Source organism: Dermacentor silvarum, chromosome 1, assembly GCF_013339745.2.
Source record: "Dermacentor silvarum isolate Dsil-2018 chromosome 1, BIME_Dsil_1.4, whole genome shotgun sequence".
NCBI lineage: Eukaryota > Metazoa > Arthropoda > Arachnida > Ixodida > Ixodidae > Dermacentor > Dermacentor silvarum.
The window spans coordinates 114,196,491-114,221,116 of NC_051154.1; the positions used below are offsets into that span (position 1 = coordinate 114,196,491).

The 24,626-nt window shown below is 43.8% G+C and overlaps 1 protein-coding gene across 1 annotated transcript in view; it reads left to right on the plus strand.

Annotated features, from left to right (window-relative positions):
• LOC119435473 (MAM and LDL-receptor class A domain-containing protein 1-like) overlaps positions 1–24,626 on the plus strand; it is a 168,268-nt gene that overhangs the window by 13,462 nt on the left and 130,180 nt on the right. Inside the window, 12 exon segments of the mRNA XM_049672663.1 lie at positions 53–143; positions 982–1,239; positions 1,401–1,532; positions 2,061–2,206; positions 6,416–6,500; positions 12,443–12,562; positions 15,250–15,399; positions 16,001–16,086; positions 18,552–18,719; positions 20,091–20,187; positions 21,435–21,593; positions 23,659–23,844. Coding sequence (XP_049528620.1) covers positions 53–143; positions 982–1,239; positions 1,401–1,532; positions 2,061–2,206; positions 6,416–6,500; positions 12,443–12,562; positions 15,250–15,399; positions 16,001–16,086; positions 18,552–18,719; positions 20,091–20,187; positions 21,435–21,593; positions 23,659–23,844 — 1,678 coding nt within the window.

The window sequence follows — 24,626 nt, forward strand, 5'->3', positions numbered from 1 at the left end:
GGCTCTGCTATAATTTAATATAACCCCCGCCCCTGCTTTTTTTTGTTTGCAGACGGAAATATCAGCCATTTCTGGTGGTAGACCTGATGCCTTCGCGGCTATCGACGACTTGAAGCTTCTACAATATCCCTGCTACATTGAACGTAAGCATCATATAGAAGGCAAAATATTGAACAACTATACAGAATACAAATTACGAACTACGAGCCATATCACTCTATATAAACGGCTTCATATATGCACTGCCGCTCATATCATGAAAATTCGGCATGTACGCACCATGTAACTTAACATGAGATTTACTTAAAGCTATTTGCGTTATTTATGTTAATTTGAGCTCCTACTTTCATAGCTATGGTTCACCAATTACCCCAACAAAAGCTACTCCTACGATATGGTTAAATGTTTACTAGTAGCGTCAATATATGGCAACATGCACTTCCAGGTAAGCAAAATGCCACGCGAACTTCTTTTGTATATGTTGCCATTTAGAACTGAGGACCAACTACCTGCAGGTTTTAGATGCTTATATGAAACTAATAGCATTATGTCACCAAGAATCTGAATTTGGCAGAAACAAATGGGCAAAAAACCAGATAATCAAAGGAGAAAGAGCGACTGGTATAGGGAAATATGCACTTATCAGAGAGAGGAAATCAAGACTGTCTGAGTGTAAACGCGAAATGTTATTTTCTTTTGCAAAAACAAAAGTTTCGTAGACGCTTCTGCTGAATAAATTAAGTGAGTGAGAGCAAATAAAATAAATATTACGACAATTAGATGGGTATGGTGAAAAGAAAATGCTTCATCACACTCTCCGGCACCTTTTTCTACCACGAGATGCTGCTGTGATAGTCCATTCACTCGCAACTCGTATCACATATGACGTAACGCATAGCTCTGCTGCAAAGCCTGGTATCGAAAAGCGCTTATAGGTATTTGATTTGGTAACAGAAATAATAATGCTGAATTACTCGACAGCCATACCAGTCAAGCCACCATTCGAGTGCGCTAAATCTGGAAAGAAAATCTCTGCCCAAGCACGGTGCAACTTCATCGCGGACTGCTCGGACGGTTCCGATGAGCTGGACTGTGGTTCGTGCTCTTTCGAAAATGGCACCTGCGGTTGGACAGTTGATGAGCCAAGTGTGCTCCACCACGATGACTTCTCCTGGAAGAGGCAGAACGCTGCGGCTGCTCTGGGACCGATGAAAGACCACAGCACCAACTCACGTCGTGGTGAGTGGATGGCGTCATTTTACGCGACTGAACGCGGAATAAAGCTATACGCAGGATTTTTTAAGTTGGTACTATTTTTCCGCTGTTATAATATAAAATACATTCTATGGAAGGATGCATTGCCCACTGGGCTGGATTAGTTATAGATCAATATGTTACAGGTCACTATCTCCTCCTGCGAGCAAGCAGACCAATCGAAGGAAAAACGGTCACTGCTGAGGCGTCCAGTCCGACACTGCACAGCACGGGTCACCTGTGTGTCGTCAAATTTTGGTTCAACTACCGGGCTCCAAGTAAGTTTGCAGCGTGGTGTCTCATGTGCGTCCAGCGCGCGCACGAAGCTGCATTACTCGTTTTTTTATTGCGTCTCATTTACTTGCACAGCTAGCCGCAGCATCCTCTTTCAAAAACAGCGTTGACTAATACCAGTTATTCTGAGAAACGAGCGTAGAGAGGAAATTCTCCCCAGTTTCGTTTTTTATTCGCTTTGTTCCTGGTGGCTGAATCTCGCAACGGATTTTCTATGCTTACAGTCTATGCTTTCTACCTGAGTGCGGAAACAAAACAGAGCCAAAGTTATAGGCCTAATTAATTCTAGATGAAAGCTTATTACATAAAATACGATTATATGCTTTTTTGCGCAAGGTGAACAGCAGTACGTCAATCTTATACATGTTGGTTTCATTTTCGTTAGAGCCTAGTTAACGATACCAGGCCCAGCCTGTATAATGACACATGATGAAGTATTGTACGTAAAACACCTGCCTAAGAGCGGGTCTGAACATGATAAGGTTATATTTTATATTTTCTGATCGTTTCAGATAATACGCATCAGCTTCTGATGGAACTGCACGTTAACGGGTTTCAAATTGTGACGTGGGATTCTTGGGAACTTGCTGAAAGCCCACAACAAGGAAAGTGGAACGAAGGCCAATTTCTGATTGGACGTTACCGCTCAGCAGTGCAGGTAACGGTATACGTGGCTGCCTTAAAGGCCTCTTTTATTTTGAGTTGAGATAAGTCAGCTGCATAGGTATATTGAAGAAGAAATCCTAAAGCACATCGTCATTTAATTTGTTTTAATAACGTAAAGCTGTTATCACTCAAATGTGGCTGCATGCGTAAGTGATCTGGGATGAAGTTCTTGCCGCTTTTTATACTGCATTCCGCAGAGGTGGTTTGTCGAAAAGCGGATGTGTTGCAATTCAAAAGGGGCTGAACTTGATCTTATTTGGTATGTCCTTGCGACGCAAAGATGATACCAGTAGCGATTCACTTGTTATCAGTGTCATTGATTGTCAGCGCTTGTTTAGCGAAAAGTAAAGCGACGTAAAACTTAAAACGTAAACAACGTAAAACTTTCTGCGCCATTGTGCAGCCAGGACTGTTACTCTGTCGTGATCACGTTTTTCTCCAAACAAAATGCGACTGGAACGAGCTTCGCACTTCAGTTACCAGTTTGGGTCCAGCATCGGATGCTTTTGCTAGTGTGGCTTTTTTTCTTCTCCGGTCTGCTTTACCCTTGCATCCGTCTTTCTTACTTGTTTTATGTCTGTATACCTCGGCTGCATAAATTTTCGGCCGTGACATTCATGCTGAACGCTGAGAATACTAACTAACTAACTAACTAACTAACTAACTAACTAACTAACTAACTAACTAACTAACTAACTAACTAACTAACTAACTAACTAACTAACTAACTAACTAACTAACTAACTAACTAACTAACTTATTATGTAAGTATTTACCAGCTAATTAATACGTTAGACATTAAGCGGATTAAATAACTTGAAAGAGCGTAAGTTTGGGCATGTTGGTATTCCATGATTTTTACTTTTGAGCGCACTAGAAGGGACGAGGGGCAGAGGTACAACGCGGAGACAGCGCTAACTTCCAACAATTGATGTTATTCTACGAAGCTGTTAACACACACACACACACACACACACCACACACACACACACACACACACACACACACACACACACCACACACACACACACACCACACACACACACACACACACACACACACACCACACACACACACACACACACACACACACACACACACACACACACACACACACACACACACACACACACACATATATATATATATATATATATATATATATATATATATATATATATATATATATATATATATATATATATATGAACAGACAGCAGCGCATATGTACTGTTTTTTAACAAATACGACAGCAACGAGACATGTGCAATGGAAAGTTAAGATGATATCGAAGATGAATAATGCAACCATAAATAGCCTGAAAAATTTTGTAGCTGCAAGATTCAGATGCTATCTCCATCACGCCACCCTCTGTGCAACGTTTAAAAAATCGAATTCTTTTTTTTTGAAAGATCAATTGAAGGGGCGCTAACACAAGCGTTCCCCAATCTAGCGATCTTCGCCGCTTCAATAATCTCACGTGTTGTTTGCGTTGGGCTGGTTCCTATCACGGTGCACTGCTTATAAATGGGACTGCACACATGCTTTCTGCAGTGAAAAGCCAGATGACCCACTCCTCCAGTTCGCACATTATTTGCGTGTTCACGTAGCCTATCATTTCCACACCTTCCCGTTTAAGACCATTAAGATCCTTTAAGATCCCGTTAAGACCTTTAAAAATAATTATGCTGCTCTTTACACTAAAACACATCAACTTAAATTAATAAAGCAAGCGTCACGCCAGTTGCGTGCGTCTTGCACTACGTTATTATCCTTGCACGTATCAAAATCTAGTCGTTTGCTCGTTCCATGCGACAATCGGTAGTGCTTGACTGATTAATATCCAGTTCCGGCTTCGCGCTATTGGCTAGTCGCTCATAGTACTTCTGGGCGACGAGCGACGAATTCTAGATTTCTAGAACCGAGCGATTGAGCGAAAAGACCGAGCTATCTGTTCCCGCGACGGTCCGTTTCGTCGCTCGAAGTCGCGGCTCGTCGCCGTCGCGCAAACAATCGCTCTCATGAGGTTTGGGCTTAAGAGCGCGGGAGAGGATGAGCAGTTTGCTTCACCGTGAGGGAAGCAGAAACGCGCAATAATACCGCACATCCAGGATATCTCACACAGACTGAAGAAGATTGGCAATAACGCAAATGTAAGTGTCCTCTTTTCAGTGCCAATCAAGCTGTCCAACTTGTGCAAGGCCAGTTACTGTGGTTCTTAGAAGCCCAGTTGCCAGACAAATCACAAGGAAGGCCATGTTCATTGTGTGAACAATATCGTGTATGAACTACCCTTTTCGTGTGGCAAAAAATACATCGTCCAAACGGGAAGGTGTGTAAATGATAGGCTGCGTGAACACGCAAATAATGTGCGAACTGGAGGAGTGGGCCATCTGGCTTTTCACTGCAGAAAGAATGGGTGAAGTCCCATTTATAAGCAGTGCACTGTGATAGGAAGAAGCCCAACGCAAACAGCACGTGAGATTATTGAAGCGGCGAAGATCGCTAGATTGGGGAACGCTTGTGTTAGCGCCCCTTCAATTGATCTTTAAAAAAAAAGAAGAATTCGATTTTTTAAACGTGGCACAGAGGTTGGCGTGATGGAGATAGCATCTGAATCTTGCAGCTACAAAATTTTTTGGGCTATTTATGGTTGCATTTTTCATCTTCGATATCATCTTAACTTTCCATTACACATGTCTAATTGCTGTCTTATAGGTTAAAAACCAGTGCATATGCGCATGCGTGGGCTGCTGTCTGTTCCTATATATATATATATATATATATATATATATATATATACAGGGTGTCCCAGCTATCATGCAGCACGATTTAAAAAAAAAGAGGCACGGCATTACGCGACGCAAACGTAGTGCGTATTGTTTCCAGTACAGTGGAGTAGCCGCCAGTATTTTTTTCGTTACTGAGATTTAATTAATTAATTGTAATTAATTATCCAACTCGAGAAGTACTGTCCTCATTATCAAAGTGTCAATGAGAAAGTTGTAGAGCAACATGAAAAACTCCCGATACAGCTTTCTGTTGCTCCATACGTGCTACATAAATGCGTTTTTTTGAGTGTGAAAGAAGCCCGGGAATACACGCAGAATTGCAGCACGACTGGCCGCTCGAGGCACTTTGCGTGTATTCACGGGCTTCTTTCATGCTCGGAAAAGCACTTTTATGTAGCACGTATTGAGCAACAAAAAGCTGTATCGGGAGTTTTTCATGTTGCTCTACAACTTTCTCATTGACACTTTGATAATTAGGACAGTACTTCTCGAGTTAGATAACTAATTAGAATTAATTATTAAATCCCAGTAACGAAAAAATGACTGGCGGCTACTCCACTGTACTGGAAAGAATACGCATTAGGTTGGCTTCGCGTAACGCCGTTCCTGTTTTTTAAATCGTGCTGCGTGATAGCTGAGACGCCCTGTATATATATATATATATATATACCGCTTCGTAGAATAAAAACAACTGGTGGAAGTTAGCGCTGTGTCCGCGTCGTACCTCTGTCTCTCGTCCCTTTTAGTGCGCTCAAAAGTAAAAATCATTAAGTAATTGATCCGAATAACTGCATAATAAACTAACTAACCACTTAAATAATAATTTACTAATGAAGTACATTTCTACTGCTTGTTAAGGTGTTCGTGCTTCATAAGATATACCTGATTTGTTTGGCTATCGTGCATTTTTTGATGCTGATGACTATAGTACAAGGTAGGGTGAACACCTCGTGCATCGCGCACTATCGCTTACGATGTACACGGAGGCTTTGATAATCAGGTATCTTCGCATTTGTCCTCCCTGAAAACCAGCCAGTATAAAGTAGAGACGACATATGCACTACGTGTCGACTGAACGCTTAATGCACACATGAGTAACATTAATATACAAAACACAAACATAAATGAATTATTATTACGAATTTCAACTAACTAAAACTAAAAACAAGTTGACAGATTGTGTGTTGTTCCCGCTGCTGCTTTTATTTGTTTTTTAGCACTACTTTGACGTGAACTCCCGTTCAAGCTCGTTCGGTTTATAATTAATTCAATCACGACAAATGGCTCAAAAGCCGCGAAATATTGACCACACGAATCTTTTTAAATTTTATTAACGTGCAAGAATTTTAATGTCATGTCCAATTGTGATGTTTAGTTTAAGAATAAACGCGCTTTTGCACAATCGACAGATACTCCTACGAGGCTATGATTCTCCAACTGACGACAGCTACACTGCCATCGACGACATATCTTTCCAAGGCTGCGACATGCCAGGTATTTGAAAGGGCTCGACTTCTTTGAAGACATTGCGTCACTTGCCTCGTAACATGCGATTTGTTAGAAAACCAATTACTAGTAGAACTGCCTAGTATATTTGTTATCTTGCAGTGCTGATGTGCGGCTGATGTGAAGCAACTTCACATCAAGGGCACAGTGTCACACATTTGAATTCGACCGCCCACGGTTTGTGAATTTGCCAGAGTTGTGAATAAACTTTTGCATATGAGCACACATTCGTAGCTTTTGAGCACATTAACAGAACGTGCGTACAGAGAACTGAGCTAAACTATAAGGATACGAGAGATAGGCCATGCAAAGCATACTAACGAGACCATGTATCTGCAATAACTTACCACTGTAGTTACCCAGACCTATTGACGCTATAGGGTAACGAACAATTCAAGATAAATTTGACGCGTTATATTTACTTCGCTGACAGCGAGCGCTATTCCTTTTCAATGTTAGCGATGCAGGCGAATGCGCGCTGTCTTAATTCCCGGCAGGTGACTGCACATTTGTGCCTGTCGTAGGCTGAAACCCGCGAACATTTGTTTTGTGTATTGGTTGGAGGATTCGAGCGATATGATTTTACGCGACGTTGACATTCCGTTCTGCCACGTTGGGACATATGGTGCCATAGTGCCTCAGTATCTGCCTTAGTACATGGTCAGCTTGCATCTTCCACGAGCAAAACTACGCACGATTCGTACAAACTTCATTGATATCTGGATAGACCATTACTACTGCGACTGAAAGGGCTGAAAAGAAGAAAAGTGATTTAGTGTTCTGTGTGAAAAAAAAAACTAAAACGTATGCAGATCCCACGCACATCTTGAAGTCCATGTGAAGCGAACCGTTCCTGAAGCGGTTAATCAAATGCTATAAGTGTACCTATTTCATTCCTGCGTCTTTAGCCTAAAGGAAACTGGGGCGCGCACATGTCCTCTCGCGAACCCGTACTACGGGATGTGACATACGCGGCGGTCATCTGAAAGAGCTAGTTTGGCGTTGGCACGATAACAGTGTGCATGTGATTGTGGCCTACTGGCTAGAGCATGGGACCGCTGTGCTGGGGGTCGGAAGTTCGATCCCACCATCGGGCACATAATTCATTTTTTGAAAGTGTGAGCGATTCGGCAAGACATCAGCGGCGCCTAGTAGCACCCCCCAGCCACGGTCAGGAAAGTCCGGGAGGGTTCACATTAAAAGCTTTGCTTAAGAAGGAAATATAAACCCGAGTGGAAGCATTATTCTGCTAACCATGCTCTAATCCCGTAGAAAGCAGTATTGTCAGGCAGTCTGCTGTGCAAGGTTATTTGTTCAATTATTCGCGTTTTAGACGCGCAGGAAACAAGGGCAGGTGGCACATAAGTATTGGTCGAAAAAGTAGATCAGAGACCACAATGCCGGTGGAGATGAGTAAAACAGAAACGATACCTAATATTAGACCCATTATCGCGGGCTTGTGACAGCTGTATTGACGATGGCCGGGAGACTAGGAATATCATACGCACACTGTTTACTGCACGACCTTCTGCACGAAAAAAGTAGAAATTCTGGTCGGCAGGGGCAGCGTCAAAACTGACAGCATGGTTGGCGGTTGTCGAAGCGAATGATGTTGCTGGCGGATGTCCTTTATTTATGGGGAGCCATCGTGAAGTTATTGATCAACTGGCGGTCGTCGCGGCTATTCCAGTTTGTGCTGCGCGCATTGCGTCAATCTGATAACGACGGTATTGTTCCGCTAGCTACGACGCTCGTGACATAGATTCCGGGTGTAATTTGATACAGCGAGCGTGCCTGATGAAGGAGTCGAAGCACTGATGTCATGCACACTTCAACGAGGAGAGGAATCAGATTAGAACAAGTGGCATTATTGGCATGTACAAAATATTTCAGCTAAGCAAAAGTCACTTATATTTGCAACGTGTACAATATGTTGAACAGATAGTACCAATATACTGGTGCTTTAAGTGTAAATAAGAGCTAAAAACATGTATTAGCAAGCAAAGTTCCTTTTTTGAGGCTATGGTCGATGGTTGCGGAAAGAGAGTGTGTTCTTAGTAATCTATCTCGAATAAATGATCTGCTATAATGAAGTTAAGAACATGCGCAGATGCGCATTGCTAAGGGTTGTCTGTGTGTCTTTTTAATTCTCCAACCACCCCTCCCACTTCGTGTGCTTTATATTGAATATTAGTGGCTAAATGTCTGCATACCTCAGGGCTTACTGGTGAGTGGTACAGCGCGGAGGCGAGGCGGGAGGTGTTGGCCTAACAAGCAGACTCTGGGTTCTCAGCCTAGAGTTACCTTCACGTGCAGACCTCGAGCTGTTTGCTCGAGCTGTTAGTCGCATACCTCGAGCTGTTTGCAAAAGCACATGCCAGCCGATCACGATGTTGGACATATTATTAGCGAAGGCGGCCATCCGATGGCAAGCAGCACTTACGGACAAATAGCTTTGTGGATTCGGCTCGTGTTGTTTAAATGAAGTTCATAAGCGTCCGTCAGAGCGCTTCCATATCTAGGCGAGGCACAACGTTTGTCCACCAGTCTCAGTAATTACTTGCTATAACTAGTGGACTCCTGCGTACAATTAGATCATCATCAGCATCGTAATCAGCCTATATTTTATGTCCACTGCAGGACGAAGGCCTCTCCCTGCGATCTCCAATTACCCCTGTCTTGCGCTAGCGTATTCCAACTTGCGCCTGCAAATTTCCTTACTTCATCATCCCATCTGGTTTTCTGCCGACCTCGACTGCGCTTCCCTTCTCTTGGTATCCATTCTGTAACCCTAATGGTCCACCGGTTATCCATCCTACGCATTACATGGCCTGCCCAGCTCCATTTCTTCCGCCTAATGTCAACTAGAATATCGGCTATCCCCGTTTGTTCTCTGATCCACACCGCTTTCTTCCTGTCTCTTAACGTTAGTCCTAAGATTTTTCGTTCCATCGCTTGTTGTGCGGTGCTTAACTTGTTCTCGAGCTTCTTTGTTAACCTCCAAGTTTCTGCACCATATGTTAGCACCGGTAGAATGCAATAATTGTACACTTTTCTTTTCAGCGACAGCGGTAAGCTCCCAGTCAGGATTTGGCAATGCCTGCCGTATGGATACTAACCAAATTTTATTCTTCCGTGAATTTCTTTCTCGTGATCAGGGTCCCCTGTGAGTAATTGACCTAGATAAACGTACTCCTTTACAGACTCTAGAGGCTGACTGGCGATCCTGAATTCTTGTTCCCTTGCCATTACATTATCTTTGTCTTCTGCATATTCATCTTCAATCTAATTCTTACACTTTCTTTATTAAGGTCCTCAATCATTTGCTGTAATACGTCCCCATTGTTGCTGAATAGGACAATGTCATCTGCAAACCGAAGGTTGCCGAGATATTAACCGTTGATCCTCACTCCTAAGCCTTCCCAGTCTAAGAGCTTGAATACTTCTTCTAAGCATGCAGTGAATATCATTGGAGAGATTGTCTCCTTGCCTGACCCCTTTCTTGATAGGTAACTTTCTACTTTTCTTGTGGAGAACCAAGGTAGCTGTGGAATCCTTGTAGATGTTGGCTAAGATATTGACGTATGCTTCCTGTACTCCTTGATTACGCAATGCCTCTATGACTGCTGGTATCTCTACTGAATCAAATGCCTTTTCATAATCTATGAAAGCCATATAGAGAGGTTGATTGTACTCCGCAGATTTCTCGATTACCTGATTGATGACATGAATATGATCCGTCGTAGAATATCCCTACCTGAAGCCAGCCTGTTCTCTTGGTTGGCTTAAGTCAAGTGTTGCCCTGATTCTATTGGAAATTATTTGGGTGAATATTTTATATAATACTGAAAGCAAGATAATAGGTCTATAATTCTTCAATTCTTTAACGTCTCCCTTTTTATGGATTAGTATAATGTTGGCGTTCTTCCAGCTCTCTGGTACTCTTGAAGTTGTGAGGCATTGCGTTTAAAGGGCCGCAAGCTTTTCAAGCGTGATATCTCCTCTATCTTTGATTAAATATACTGTTATTCAATCTTCTCCAGCAGCTTTTCCCCTGGTCATGTCTTTCAAGGCCCTTCTAACTTCATCGCTAGTTATAGAAGGAGCCTCTGTATCCGGTTCATAACTATTTCGAATGAAAATAGCTTGGCTGTTTTGGGCACTGTACAGGTCAGTGTAGAATTCTTCCGCTGCTTTTACTATGTAATTGAAATTGCTGACGATATTACTATGCTTATCGTTCAGTGCATATATCTTGCCTTGTAGTATGCAAAACTTTCTTCTTGCTGATTTAATGCTGCGTCCATATTTTACGGCTTCGTCAATCTTTCCCACGTTATAATTTCAAATATCCCTTACTTTCTTCTTGTTGATCAGTTTTGACAGTTCAGCGAATTCTATCTGATCTCTTGAGTTGGACATTTTCATGTTTTGTCGTTTTTTTATTAGCTCCTTTGTTACTTGGGAGAGCTTACCTACTGGTTGTCTTGGTGCCTTACCTCCCACTTCAATTGCTGCTTCTGAGATCAACCTAGTTACGGTTTGATTAATTTCCTCTATGTTGTCTTTATCTTCCTTTTCTAAAGCGGCATATTTGTTTGCGAGCACCAGCCTGAATTGGTCTGCTTTTACCCTTACTGCCTCTAGGTTGGCTTGTTTCCTCTTGACTAATTTCACTCTTTCCCTCTTCAAATTTAGAGAAATCCTAGACCTCGCTAACCTATGGTCACTGCACTTTACCTTACCTAACACTTCTACATCCTGCACTATGCTTGGATCGGCAGAGAGTATGAAATCTATTTCATTCCTTGTTTCTCCGTTAAGGCTTTTCCAGGTCGACTTCCTGTTGGTGCGCTTCCTGAAGAAGGGATTCATTATTCGGAGCCTATTCCTTTCCGCAAATTCTACTAACATCTCTCCTCTTGCATTCCTAGAATCTATGGCGTAGTTGGCAATTGCTTGTTCACCAACCTGCTTTTCCCCCACTTTTCCATTGAAGTCTCCCGTGACTACAGTATACTGAGTTTGCACCTTTCTCATGCTAATTCAACATCTTCATAAAACTGTTCTATTTCTTCATCATCGTGACTAGAGGTTGGGGCGTAGGCTTGTACTACCTTCATTTTGTACCTCCTATTCAGCTTTATTACGACGACTGCTACCCTCTCATTAATGCTGTAGAGTTCATCAATGCTGCCCGCTATGTTGTTATGGACTAGAAATCCTACCCCGGATTCTCTCATATCTGGAAGACCTCTGTAGCAGAGGACGTGACCGTTAGTCAGCACTGTGTAAGCCTCACCAGTTCTTCTAACCTCACTAAGGCCAATAATATCCCAGACAATACCTGATAATTCTTGAAATAGTCCTGCTAAGCTAGCCTCACTCGGGAGGGTGCGCGTGTTGAACGTTGCCAGGTTCAGTTTCCATTGGCGGCCTGTCCGGACCCAGAGCTTCTTAGCACCCTCTGCCGCGTAGCAGGTCCGACCGCCGCCTTGGTCAGGTGCTCCGCAGCCACTGGGGACTGAGCGCCATGGGTTAATTGTCGGAGTCATGAGGGGGTTAGTGGCCGAATACTGCACCAGGGAGGCCAATTCCTGTTCTGGTGAGGGAGTGACTTTGATGAAGCTTAGTGGGCCTTCCTAGTTTGGTTGCACCTGAACTAGTATAGCCCCACTAGCTCTCGGCAATATATTTTTTTTTCGTGCCGGTGTCAGGCACCACTCTATGCCTGAAAATGTAGTGGACTGGAGTAGGATTCGAACTTACGACCTTCAGATTTGAGGGCGGGTATTCTACATCAGCTCCACGCCACCACCTTTAATACAATTACCACCACAATTAATATACCCTTATAAAAACTAGTCTAGCATACTGTGCTACTTAAGGTTTCAGTAGACGTAAAAACTCATACACCTCCCTGTTTGCAGTGCCGATGTCACAACAAAGTCCAGGAATGTTCACCTGCAAGAACGGGGTTGCAGTCGTAATGGAGCATCGCTGCGACTACATCGACCACTGTGGTGACTTAAGTGACGAACAGGGCTGCGGTAAGCGTTATTTCTTTCGAAGCGCACAACCTTCTTGCGTTTTCCCCAATCGTTTTATTGCGATAGCAATTATATGGTAACTCCAAGCGGAATTACTGCCGTCGGCGTCGCTGTCGCCGTGAGGTTCCGTATAAAGTTCAACGGCGATAAAATCGTCGCTGCGCGCCGTATGCTGTATGTGCGAGTAAAAGCACGCGAGGGACGCGCGCTTTCACGGGGAGCGAACGTATGGCGGAGAGAAAACGCGACTTCTTCCGTCGCGTTTCCGGATCGCGGGGATGGGAGGGAGGGAGGGGAGGTGACGTTTAGCTGCGGCACCAAATGCCTATCTTGCGACCGGGTGCAAGGGGAACTGGCGACTCAATCTCCCACGCGCGATGAGGAATGCGGGAAGGCAGCGCGGGAGGGAGGGGTTGCGGCTTCTGCTCTGCGAGCAACTGCGTACTTGTACTTTGCGCGGCGCCGGGCGGTCGCACGCACCGTATCTTGAAAGCGATCTGCAAGACGGCTCCAACCTTTGTATGCGCTGTGCTTTCGCCGCTCGGTTTCCGTTAAGCGATAGACCGCACGAACCTTCGCTCGCTGCTGCTGGTGCGCTTGCTCACGCCAGCGTTTTGACAGCGATGGTGTGTGGATTGAGTGTGATCTATCCATGTTTGCTTGTGCGCACTGACACCATGCTTGTTAATTCAGTTAGTAAGCGAATGTGTCCAATTTTATACAGCCGATAAAACTACCATCCTTACTCCATATAGCTTGCTACTAATTTGCTATCGCAATTGATGCTTCGCCTTACGGGCAAAACTGCATCTTTTTATGTTTGCGCGGGTGAGACAGGCTGATTAGCTTTGTCTGAATGAATAGCCAGGTTTCTGTACGTTGCAGTTGATGTTCATATTTATAAACATTTACTCGCATTTAATTCAGGCATGTCTTTAAGTCTGTAAATTAATATCGCAAGGAAGATAACATCAACCTCTTGCGATACACTTAAATAAATAAAACCCGAACTTCGATGATTCGCTCTGGTTCATGGACTCATTCGTGTGACATCAGATAGGATTAACATCTCAGGCACGCGAAGGGCCCGGGCGCTTCCTCCGCGTAGACGGCGAGCGAATTCTGATTGCGTGGCAACTACACTGGGAGTGAAGAAGCTCTGCGCCGGCTTACATCTTCCGCGCCTGTACTTCATTTCACGCCTCCTTTGCCTCCTTCATCCACAGCACACTGCGCCACTACTGTTATTCGCAGCTCCGAAATTTCCTTCTTACTTCTAGGTGCTGTTTTTGTGAAGCAACTTATGGCGCACGTACGCACGGACATAAGGCCTCGATTTCCCAGGTCACAGTGGCTATCACGCTGGTTACAGGGAGGGATATCCAAAATTTTGCTTTATCTTCACCGTAATTCTGGCGTACTACGAAATCACTCAGAAGTGCTTCGATGGGGGCTAGTTGGTATGAAATAATTGGACGGCGTTTGATTGCGCTGCTAAGGTTGCACACATAGGACACTTGACACGCAAACAAGAAACGGACGACATTGGGCGCAAGACCCGTGTCTGTTTCGTGTTTCCGTGTCAGTGACTCTGTATGTGACACCTTAGCAGCGCAATCATACGCAATACAGTTATCTAACCACAATTTCTCCTTTTTTGCAAGTACCGTTTTACTGCACACTTGTTCCACAATACATGTGAATGGGACTCAACATGCTGTATGTACCTCCGCATGCTGAAGGAAGACTACGCAATGTTTTGTGGCATTTTCTCAAGTCTCCTATTACTTCTTTCTTTTCTTTCTCTGCTTTCCTCTCTCTCTCTTTCTTTTGCAGAAAATGTGGCATACTTTATTTACTGTTATTTTTGCCGATATATTTTTTTCTCTTGAAAAGTGTGAAAACTGGGGCTTGTTGGTGGTACATAACTATAGCTACAGCGCGAAGAAGACAAGACGGACAGGAGTCGGACAGGAGACAGACAGGCGCTGCGTGCCTCTGCTCCTGTCCGTCTTGTTTTACTTCCTCTGTAGCTAAAGTTCTTTTCTCTCAACTTTTATTTTGAGCTGCGAATATAAGATTTAAGTTTTAAATGCTGAGTGTGACTTAACGAACTAAGACAATTATTTACTCTTTATAATTAACGGGAGGGCGAGTTTAAATGGTGAGGTGTAACTGAATTATCAACGTCTTGACCGGCAAGATGCTTTGCGTGAAAGTACTTGCAATTGCTCCGGAACAAACCCGTTACGAAAGAGGGCGGCATTGAGATTGCTGAAATAACCAAAATACTTGCTTATATGGTTGCAGAAAAATGCAGTTTAGGCAGCGAAATCTACTACAATTATGAAAATTGTTCGACGTTAACCTAACTGACGGTAAATGCCCCTTCTTTCCCATTCCTCGACACAACGTTCGTTTCCTCGTATCTCAGAACGTGCTGGCAATGTAGGTTATTTAGCAACACCGAAGAAAGCTAGCTTATTGATAAATTATTATTCGTCTGTTTGCAACATCCCTTTAGAAAATGGAACGCGTGTTATGTTTAGTCCAGGAGTATTACGGTTGGTACATTTACGTTGTCTTCGCTGTTTTCGTGAGTGGCTGCGTAAAAAATGGCTGATCACAAGAGGTCGCACTTAAAAAGTGATCACGGGATGAGTATCCTTGTCACGTTTGCTTTCCAGACGACTACAAGTTTAGATGCAACTTCGATTCGTCATTCTGTGACTGGACTCCATTGGAGGCAAGCCGAGGTGGTGGTTGGACAAGAGAAAAACCTTTCCCATACTTGAAAAGGGGACCTACGCGAGATCACACGAGTGGAGGAAAAGACGGTAACATTGCATTCAGCAAGATATAATATTGGAAAAGTTGCTATGCGTTCATGATGGTAGCGCGAAAGCAGACACCTGCATACAAAAGAACGAAGACGATACATGCGCTTGTGTCGTCTCTCTCGTACTGTATGTAAGTGTCTCTTTTCGCGCTAGCATCATAAAAATTACATTGCCAGTATCAGCGCGTCGTGCAACGAAGAGTGGTATGATCAAAAGTCACTCTAAAGAATGACGATACACAGCAGAGTATCTGTAAACGCTTTCGTGCAGATTTTGCTTGTGCTGCTACGTAACCTAGAGACACCGGCTGGCTACAATTGCAAGGACGTATGCCCTTAGAACATAGACGGTATATTGAATGTTCACTTCCTAGTGAAAAAAAAAAAACCCTTCTATCGACAGTTTATGAAATGTGTAGTTATTTAGATCTAATTTGCAAGGGCAATAATAGCATGATAAAATCTGCTCTGGCACGGGAGAGCGACAAGGGTGATGTAATGAGAGACAGGTATAAACTATAGGCACGTATGAGTTGATTTCGGTCTTACTTTGGGTCATGCACCTCACAATAATTACATTTTCTTGCGTGTTGTAACAGGTTCTTTTCTGTACTTGAAGTCAAAAGCGAGGACTGTCGTCGCATCACTTCTGGGCCCTCAACTGAATGCAAGCACCCTTTGTGTGGTAAGAGCTGGTTGTTGAACCATTACCTGACTTAGTGAAACTTCCTCGCTATAGCAGTCTTGGTCCCTTCTTAATATGAACTCGTATCCTTCGCGTTGAATTTTTGTTGAAACGCAGTTGTCAAAATTAGGAATTATGGTAATAGGGAGACAACTACGCGAAAATGAGTTCAGAACACACTTGAAGGGGTCACGACATGGTAGACCTGCATATTACAATTTGATATTGCAATGAAGAGCATAAAATCTTATTCACCCAGTTCAGAAGTTTCAGACCACTGGATGGTGTATTCGTCTAACATCGAGAACTTGGATTATGAACCGCGGTGACGTCAAGACCCGAGACGCCCTGGTGCGGCTTCCTAAATACTTAGTCTAATCGGTAACATTGTGCTGCTGACATGGCACGTCAACAGTTATACGATTGTTCACATGGTACATAAACAGTTATGAGATTGTCACAGAGCCGCCCAGCAGTTTCAATGTGTGACCACCCTTGTGTGACTGCACTAACTCCAGGAGTGCAAGACATGATACGTACATGACGTTGGCGCCAACAATCGGCCATGCCATTGGCAAGCAGTGTCGCTGAAATACCAATCTGTCATACCACACTGGCAACGCCAACGACCGGCAAGTGAAAGTAGTCGCAGTTTAGGTGTCTTTTGTGATGAAAATGATCCAGACTTCGACGGAAACCCGTCTGGCGAGGAATGAGCATAGTGAAACAAAACGAACACTCGCCAATGGAAATACATGTATTTGTCACTGCACATTCGCTGCACATTCAGACGACGCAACATGCGATAAACAGGACACGTGGGGATCTGCCAGAAATCTACACACGCGCACTACGCCATCTATCCCATACTTAAACAAGAGCCACCGCGTTTGATTTCATTGTGATCAAGGGTCCCGTACGGGACTCGAAACGTCAAGTTTTTCTTTTCCAATACATGTATTTCCATTGGCGAGTGTTCGTTTTATTTCACTGTGATGAAAATGACAGAAAAAAATAGCGTAGCTTGCACTAGTGGCGCAAGGCTAAAGAAACAGCGGAGCTGATCGACACCTAGCTGGCCCTGGCCTTACGGGTTATGCTTTTCCGGAATTTATTGATTGTTGAACGATTATCGATTAGCGATTGATTGGCTATAGATTGGCTATCGCAAGGTATTGGCCACGTATTTGGGATAGGCTAAGCACTACCAAGTCATCCCCAGCAATTTCCGGAATTTATTGATTATTGATCAATTATCGATTAGCTATTGATTCGCTATCGATTGGCTATAGCAACGTATTGGCCACGTAATTGGGCTAGCCTAACCACTACCAATTTAAGAAATTTATTGATTATTGATGGATTATCGATTAGCAATTGATTGGCTATCGATTGGCTATCGATGACTGACGAAGCTTAAGTAGTCCCAACCATGCTTACCTATAATTAGCCAGGTCAAGCTTCGCTAGTTCACATGGATGTGCCATTGCGCTTGGACCGTTTCTGCACTACCGCCAAGATCGGCCCACATTTTCTGTTCGCGGTTGACACATTACGCCCGGCTTAAACAGCTCCGCTGTTAAAATAATCTGCCGACTGTCGTCGAACCGGCTCAAGTCCGTCGCTAGGAGAAACATCGAGAGAAAAAAAAAGCTTTGTTTGATTGCTTGCGTGCACTTGTATCTACTTCTGCACATAACAGACCAAAACAAGCTTCTGAAGCTCAGACGTAAACTCTAGTACTTTGTCTGCCGCATATGTACATATCTTCGTCGATATCTCCAATCCACGAAGTTTAGCCCTAGCGTGACTGCTGGGTTTGTTTGCGCGTGACAGTCGCTTCTGGGCACATGAAGCAATACTCGCAAGAAGTGGCTTTTGATTTTAGCATTTTTCAGGGAGGTTTAAAGTAAGCTCTTGTTTACATCACGCACGCAAAACGCGGGAAAAGCCCGTGGTAATGAATGTTGTCAACTGTGTAGCTTACCGGCTTCTTCTCTGGGTGACATATATCTTAACACTCGAATAGATATCCATGTATTGTGAAGTCGTTTCAGTGAAGCGTTGCTTGCGTTTTGCACAAAGACCAGCAGCCACTACGGCAGACGATGGCAAACCAAAACCTCAGCAGCCACTACTGCACATGATACCAGGAGGAGGTCGTGGTTCATGACGTCAGCAGCTGCCACGAGTGAGAATTGCAAGGCTGCTAAGGCGTTCATGAATAAAAAAATAATAAAAGAATAGCCGGACCATCAAACTCAAGACCATCAGACCATCAAGAGATTTTTCCGTCGTATAAGGAATTTTGTATGTTGAAACGTCTACTGATGGCTAACAAAACATTTCTTGCATTGCATGCACTTTGCCATGCATTTTGCATTGCTTCGTGCATGCCTCGTTTTGTTTTTCGAAGTAGCGCACGCGAAGCGAATATTTTCATAAGTGTTCCTGATTGTCCACAGATGCGTTTTTACTACACGATAAAAGGCCCGACCAACGCTGTACTCGCTGTCAAGACTCGGAGCACTGCCGATGGGGATTTCAACGATGTGTGGAAAAGCGACCGCCCTACTGAGTTCCACCACTTCACTGAGGCATTTGTGCCCTTCCACGAAACTTCAGATTTTGAGGTGAAAACTGATGTTTAGTCATTGGTAGTGGCCATTCTTAATCGGAATGCTCATAATGTTAATTGAGATTGCTTATGTCGCTTTTCAGCTTGTGTGTCTTGTTGTCTTTATTGTGCGTCTTCGTTAAGACCTACGGTCTTCTGTCGTCAGACCTCTGACGACCGAAGACCGTAGGTCTTATGATTGCACTTTCGACGAACTTTTCTAATATTTTTTTTGGGGGGTTGAGTAGCTTGGCTAACGTTAGCTGGGACATGGTATATAAACAGCGCGTAATACGATATACTAAGAAGCAAGGCGCTGTGCACGTCTCTTCTTTTTTATCTACATAGTTTTAGGCTCCCTTAGATAAAAGTCTGCAGCTTATTGGCACGGCCGTGCACTAGAATGGCGGAGCAACAGCCAACATGCTTAGAAACAGTGGTGACTGATTTCTAATCGCCTCTTCTTTAAAACGGGGTAGGGACGAATAGTCGCCAAGCCTGCGTGAGCTAATAAGGTTTTACTACATCTATCGCAGCCTAGAATTTCGCCCATCTTGTAAAATTACCTACACCTGTAACGACTTCGGCACCTACTCATCGCTGCTTCCCCCCCCGCCAATATTCTAAACGTATCTTGCTTATCACGACCGCTGACCAGTCAACGTTCCCATCAGCGCCTATGTAAGGTGGATGTCCCTTACGGTTCTAGTTGGTTTAATATCTTGGCCTTCCATTACAATGGGCAGAATTGCTTCCACAAAGGGAAATTATTGTCGCTACCACGGCGTTCTTTTGCAATAACTTTCTCCTCACCTCCAGCTGTCTTCGGTTCATCTTTGACAAACTTAGGATCGTTTTCAATCTGCCTGAGGTTAACCTTTGCACTTCCAACAACCATCACACTCGCCTCCGCACTATGCCTTAAAGGCACCCCCTCCCGCTGATGTGTCCTCAATAGGGTCCTTTCGTCTCACCAGTGCAGAACGTCGCAGTCATTGTCAGCACCCAGCATCGACGTGCGGGGCACACTTTACGTCGCGGGACGCCGGCTCCTTTTAGTACCCTAAAGTACTAGTACTTACTTCGTTGTCAAATGCATTCACGTAAGAAAAAAAAAGAAAGAAAGAACAATGCAAAGAAACTCTAAAAGAATAACATAAAAAAACGAGTGTCGAGGATTGTAGAAACGGGCTTCTCCTCACAAGACGTCTTTATGCGGAGAAGTGAGCGTTTTGCCACGCTTCTCCAATGCGGTACTCAAGCACGCGCGGACACTTTTTTGCATGTCGCAAGCTTATAAATATGTTCTCTGCGTCTTGAGCAATTGTCATACTTTCCTAGGTTTGTAGTTTGTGAATATTTGGCTTTTTTTTCTTCCTTTCACTAGGTATCCATCGAAGGCCACATAGAAGAGGGAAGAAATGCTCATGGTTATATTGCGATTGATGACATCACTTTCCTTGACAGCTGTCATGCTGCTTCAGGTATACCTTGTGGTACTTATGACAATGTGGTTCGATTTTTAACCGGGAAGCACCATGTGTTAACTGTGCGTTTATATAGCGCCACCATTCTGCTTATTCCATTATGTTTCTTGTAAGTGTTAAAAGTTGTAGGACACAGAAAATCAGAGAGCACCAACTTCTTCGTAATCTATATGCCCCAAATGACCGTAATTGTGCAAGCGTAAAACTTAGCTTCTAAGAAATGGCATATGAGAAATTAAAAAAAAACACAGAAAAAAATTGATATTGCTTTTATCGGTGTTTGTCATTTATTAATTTATTTAGACGTCATATTGACAAATGTGAGGATTATAAAATAAGCAGCCAGGAGAAATTTACGGACAGAAAGGTGCATTAGCTACCTGAATAATTTGGCAAGCTGGAGCAATCTTAGACCTTCCCTTATGGCAAAAGACCTAATAATGCGTGTGTAAAGGGGGCTCCAACTTCGCGACATTATCTGTTATTCCAGCAAGGCTTTGCGTATGCAGGATGAGGAAACGTGTTTTCTCTGAATAAAATAGCTGCAATAATATTTTTCCATTCCATAACTGTCAAAGGCAAATGCTGCATGGTATACAAATAAAAAGAGAGAATTAAAAAAGGAGAGGCAGGAAGGTTAACCGTGGTCGTGCCTGGCTGTCTACGCTACACGTGAGGAAAGGGGGAAAGAAAGATGAGAAGGAAGAAGGAGGGTCAGTGTGTGCACATCCGCAAGTGAACGTGCACTCACATATAGCCAGTCACAAGTGCTCGCAAAGTCCAGTTGCATTGAAGAAGCGCATGAGCGCTTTGGTGTCCTTGTGCATACCGAAGTAGATCAGCCAAGATTCCGGATTTTTACTTTCGAGAACAGCCTCTCGTCTAAGATTTTAGGTTAGCACACAAAGGATATCGTTGACAGTAAAAGAACGGACAGTGGAACATAATCTGTTCTATGGTTTTGTCGCATTCGTGAGAATGATGTTCGGCGCTGTTGGCCGCAAGTCGAAACATAGGAGAAGAGCTAATTATGGGTTAAGGAAAAGACCCTCTCGGTGCATCAGCATGAAAGCGCATTGTTGAATAGGGCCTTTTTTGTGCAACATTGCTTATTGATAATAGAGAATAGCTGGTAAATATCCTGTTTTTTATTATGTCTGCCGTTTTTGTTATAATTTATAATCAACTAATCATGCAGCAGACTTGACCGTCTGTTATACCTGAGCACTGTGTCCTTGCCTCAGGTCCGCTGCCCAAGAGGTCAGCTGAAACCACCACTTCCACACCATCAAACTGCTCGCATGGCGAGTTTGCCTGCCTGTCCGTCACCCACTGCATTCCGGCGAGCCAGCTGTGCGATTTCCTCAAACAGTGTCCCGACGGTTCGGATGAAAGCCACTGCGGTCAGTCACTGTCATAGCTTGACACCTGTCGCATACTAGTGATGTTTGCACGAACATGTAAGAGTTGGGTTAACTATTTCGTTGGGTTGGAAAGTGGTAAGTCAGTTTCATGAAAAAGAAACCGTCAATCAAGTATCGACGCTAATGAAGACAAGGTCGAAGCACATGGTTGTTCAAATGATTCTATGATTAAATGTTGATTATGTCTCTCTATTCTGTCTCTTTCTGTCTATTTCTCACGTTCATTAGTCCCTCATTTTATATGTTATTCATATAGTATTTCATACACAATTACGTCGATCTTGTCTTTTTAAGCATCGTCACTTCGTTGACACTTTCTTTTTTTTGACTAAGGGGCCAGGTGGGCCGGGCCACTCCCGGAGACAGTGCATTATTTGGTACAATGTGGCTAATTTTCGACTATATTGGTGCTAATTACGTGTACCGCTAATTTTACCTACTCTGCGACAATTCTCAGTTATTGTGGGCACCGGCAAACCTAACTTCAAGGCACCATTGTCTAGCACTAGCCCTACTTAGTCCAAGCGAATTCGCTCAATATCCCAAAAGTGTGCCGTACGGTGACTTTCCCTCAACATGTCTATACCTACGGCGGTGCAATCTTTACAGAATTATATTGCAATGCGGTTAATTCTTTACTATATTGGCGCTAATTACACTCGTGCCTTTCATTTTACCAACTCTGCGACTAATTATCGCTTCTTGTCTCGTTAAGACCTACATTTTGATAGGTCTTGGGAAAGACCTATCAGCGTACCCGGAATGGGCGGTCGCATCCGTCTGCCGCTTTCGGTATCGTCGCCACCATGGCTGGCTAGTTCAATAAAACCATGACCGCTGTTCCATGCTCCCTTTTCGGGCATAGAATTAATGAAGTCACTGCCCAACGTCACACCACCGGCATAGAATTCCCGACGCTCAGACGTCGTTAAATAGCTGGAGACGCTGTTGTCGGTGTTGCTCATTTAAACTTCGGAGCATCTGGTATGTCAAGCCGTCCTGCCCAGGCGCCGGGCGCCGCTTGCACGCCTCTAATAGCGTGGTCCAGCTCCGTGACAGCGATCGCATTCAACGCATCACCTGAGGTATAGCCGTGCTCCGGTGCTCTCGCGGAATGGGCTATGTGGTGTCCGCGCGGAGCGGTTGGCGAACTTTTGCGCAAGCGCCATGAAGCTGACGCGCTAATCTATTGCTAGTGAGTCCAGAGGGTGTCTGTTTGGCGGCGTGGACGTTAGCGCGTGAAAAACGCACCAAACCTTATTCTCGCGTGGTTCGCTCTCGAGGGACACGCAGAGCGAGGCGCAATCATTTTTGTACAGGTGTATTGCCTTAATCTTATCGATTGTACACAGTCTAATCAACCCCGCTATTTGTTCGACTCTTTCCGATTTTTTTCTAATGCATTCCCTCGCTTGAGTGACATTCTGTAAAAAAACTCCTTGAACTCCAACAAGCCACCACAAAGTGTAGTGAAATGATAGTGTCCGACAGAAATTAATGTTTGTTCATCATTTGGCTTTAAAAATGACCAGTTAAGTCAATACTTATACAAGCTGCTATAAACTCTCACCCTCGGCACGAGCTATGAACATGTTAAACCACAGGTATAAAATGCTCGCAATTTAACTGATCTTCAGAGAGCAAATATTTTGCTAATTGATTTATCTTGCGACGGCATACAATCGGACAAATCTTTTCAAGAACAACTAATAGAATCATTACCTTAACTAAACATCGATCGATGGGTTCGATTATATTGGAAACGTTCTACAAGTATGAACATTTATTTACCCTTTGGAACGAGTAGTTGCACTAAGTACTGCAGAGTACAGCAGTGGATAAATACACCAGTACGACTAGCTTTCTTATTGGCATTGGTCGTAAACATCCAGTGCTTGGCAGCGCAGTTATAAAGCACCCGCGATAAAAGCAGTATAAGGCGGCAACAGCGAAAGACTTAGTAGAATATCGCTTAAGGATTGCGGCGAAATCATCACCTTGCATCGGAAGGGGCGGGGTTACCTCACTCTATGCGTCTATGCAGGTGCCTGCGACTTCTCGAAGGACATGTGCGGTCTTCAGGCCGCCCGCACGCAGAGCCAGCCACGCTGGACCCGTCTATCAGCCCTCATGGTTTCCAACAACCGGATGCGTTTTCCTTCCCTGCCTCGTGAAGACAGCAGTCGCAACGAGCGTGGCTTCTACGCCGCCTTCCTCAAGACGGACGCCGGTGAGGAGCCTTGCAACGCCCGCAGTAACGAAAGCAAATCGGTGGTTTATTAGATGCGGAATTATCGGACACGAATTCATTGATTTGTTTGAGTTTCCCACTATGCCAGTCTGTATGGGCAAATACGTGCTTCTGTTTCCTTTCTTTCCCGGAACACTGAGGCGAGATAAATTATCATCGGATTTTAATAATTCTTGACATATGCCACTTGTCTGATAAATTTGATTATCAAAAATGGTGCATTCGTGATAAAGCAATTTTTGCTGACATGCTTCATGACAGGGGCTGACATCAGCATTTGCGCGATAATCTCCAATTCGATTATAATTACTAATTAATTATTTTAATTTATTACTTTTGGGAGCGTATTGTAATCACAGAAGTGAGGTCAGCCAATACTCTAAGCATCACTCTTTGCTTGAAACTTGGTGCCTAGTAGCTGTTCCGAAAAATACGCGCTCAAAATGTGCCGTGAGGTGCACTACTGTTCCAGTTAAGTTTTACTTGCAATATTTTTTTCACAATGTGGGACTATATTCGCGGAAACAACAATGCAGAGTTTGAGCATACTTATTTCTCGAAACTGGTGGAAGGCACATAGTTTCTGGGACGGGCTACGGTTTGAGCACTGGCTGTCTTCAATCGTGCATTTAAATGTAGCTCCTGAATTTATTCATTAAAAGGTTAACGAGTGGAACGTTCTTATTAATGATTGTATTTTCAATTATCACGCAATAAACATTAGTATTTTGTTTCGAATCACTTGTTATTTTATAATGGGA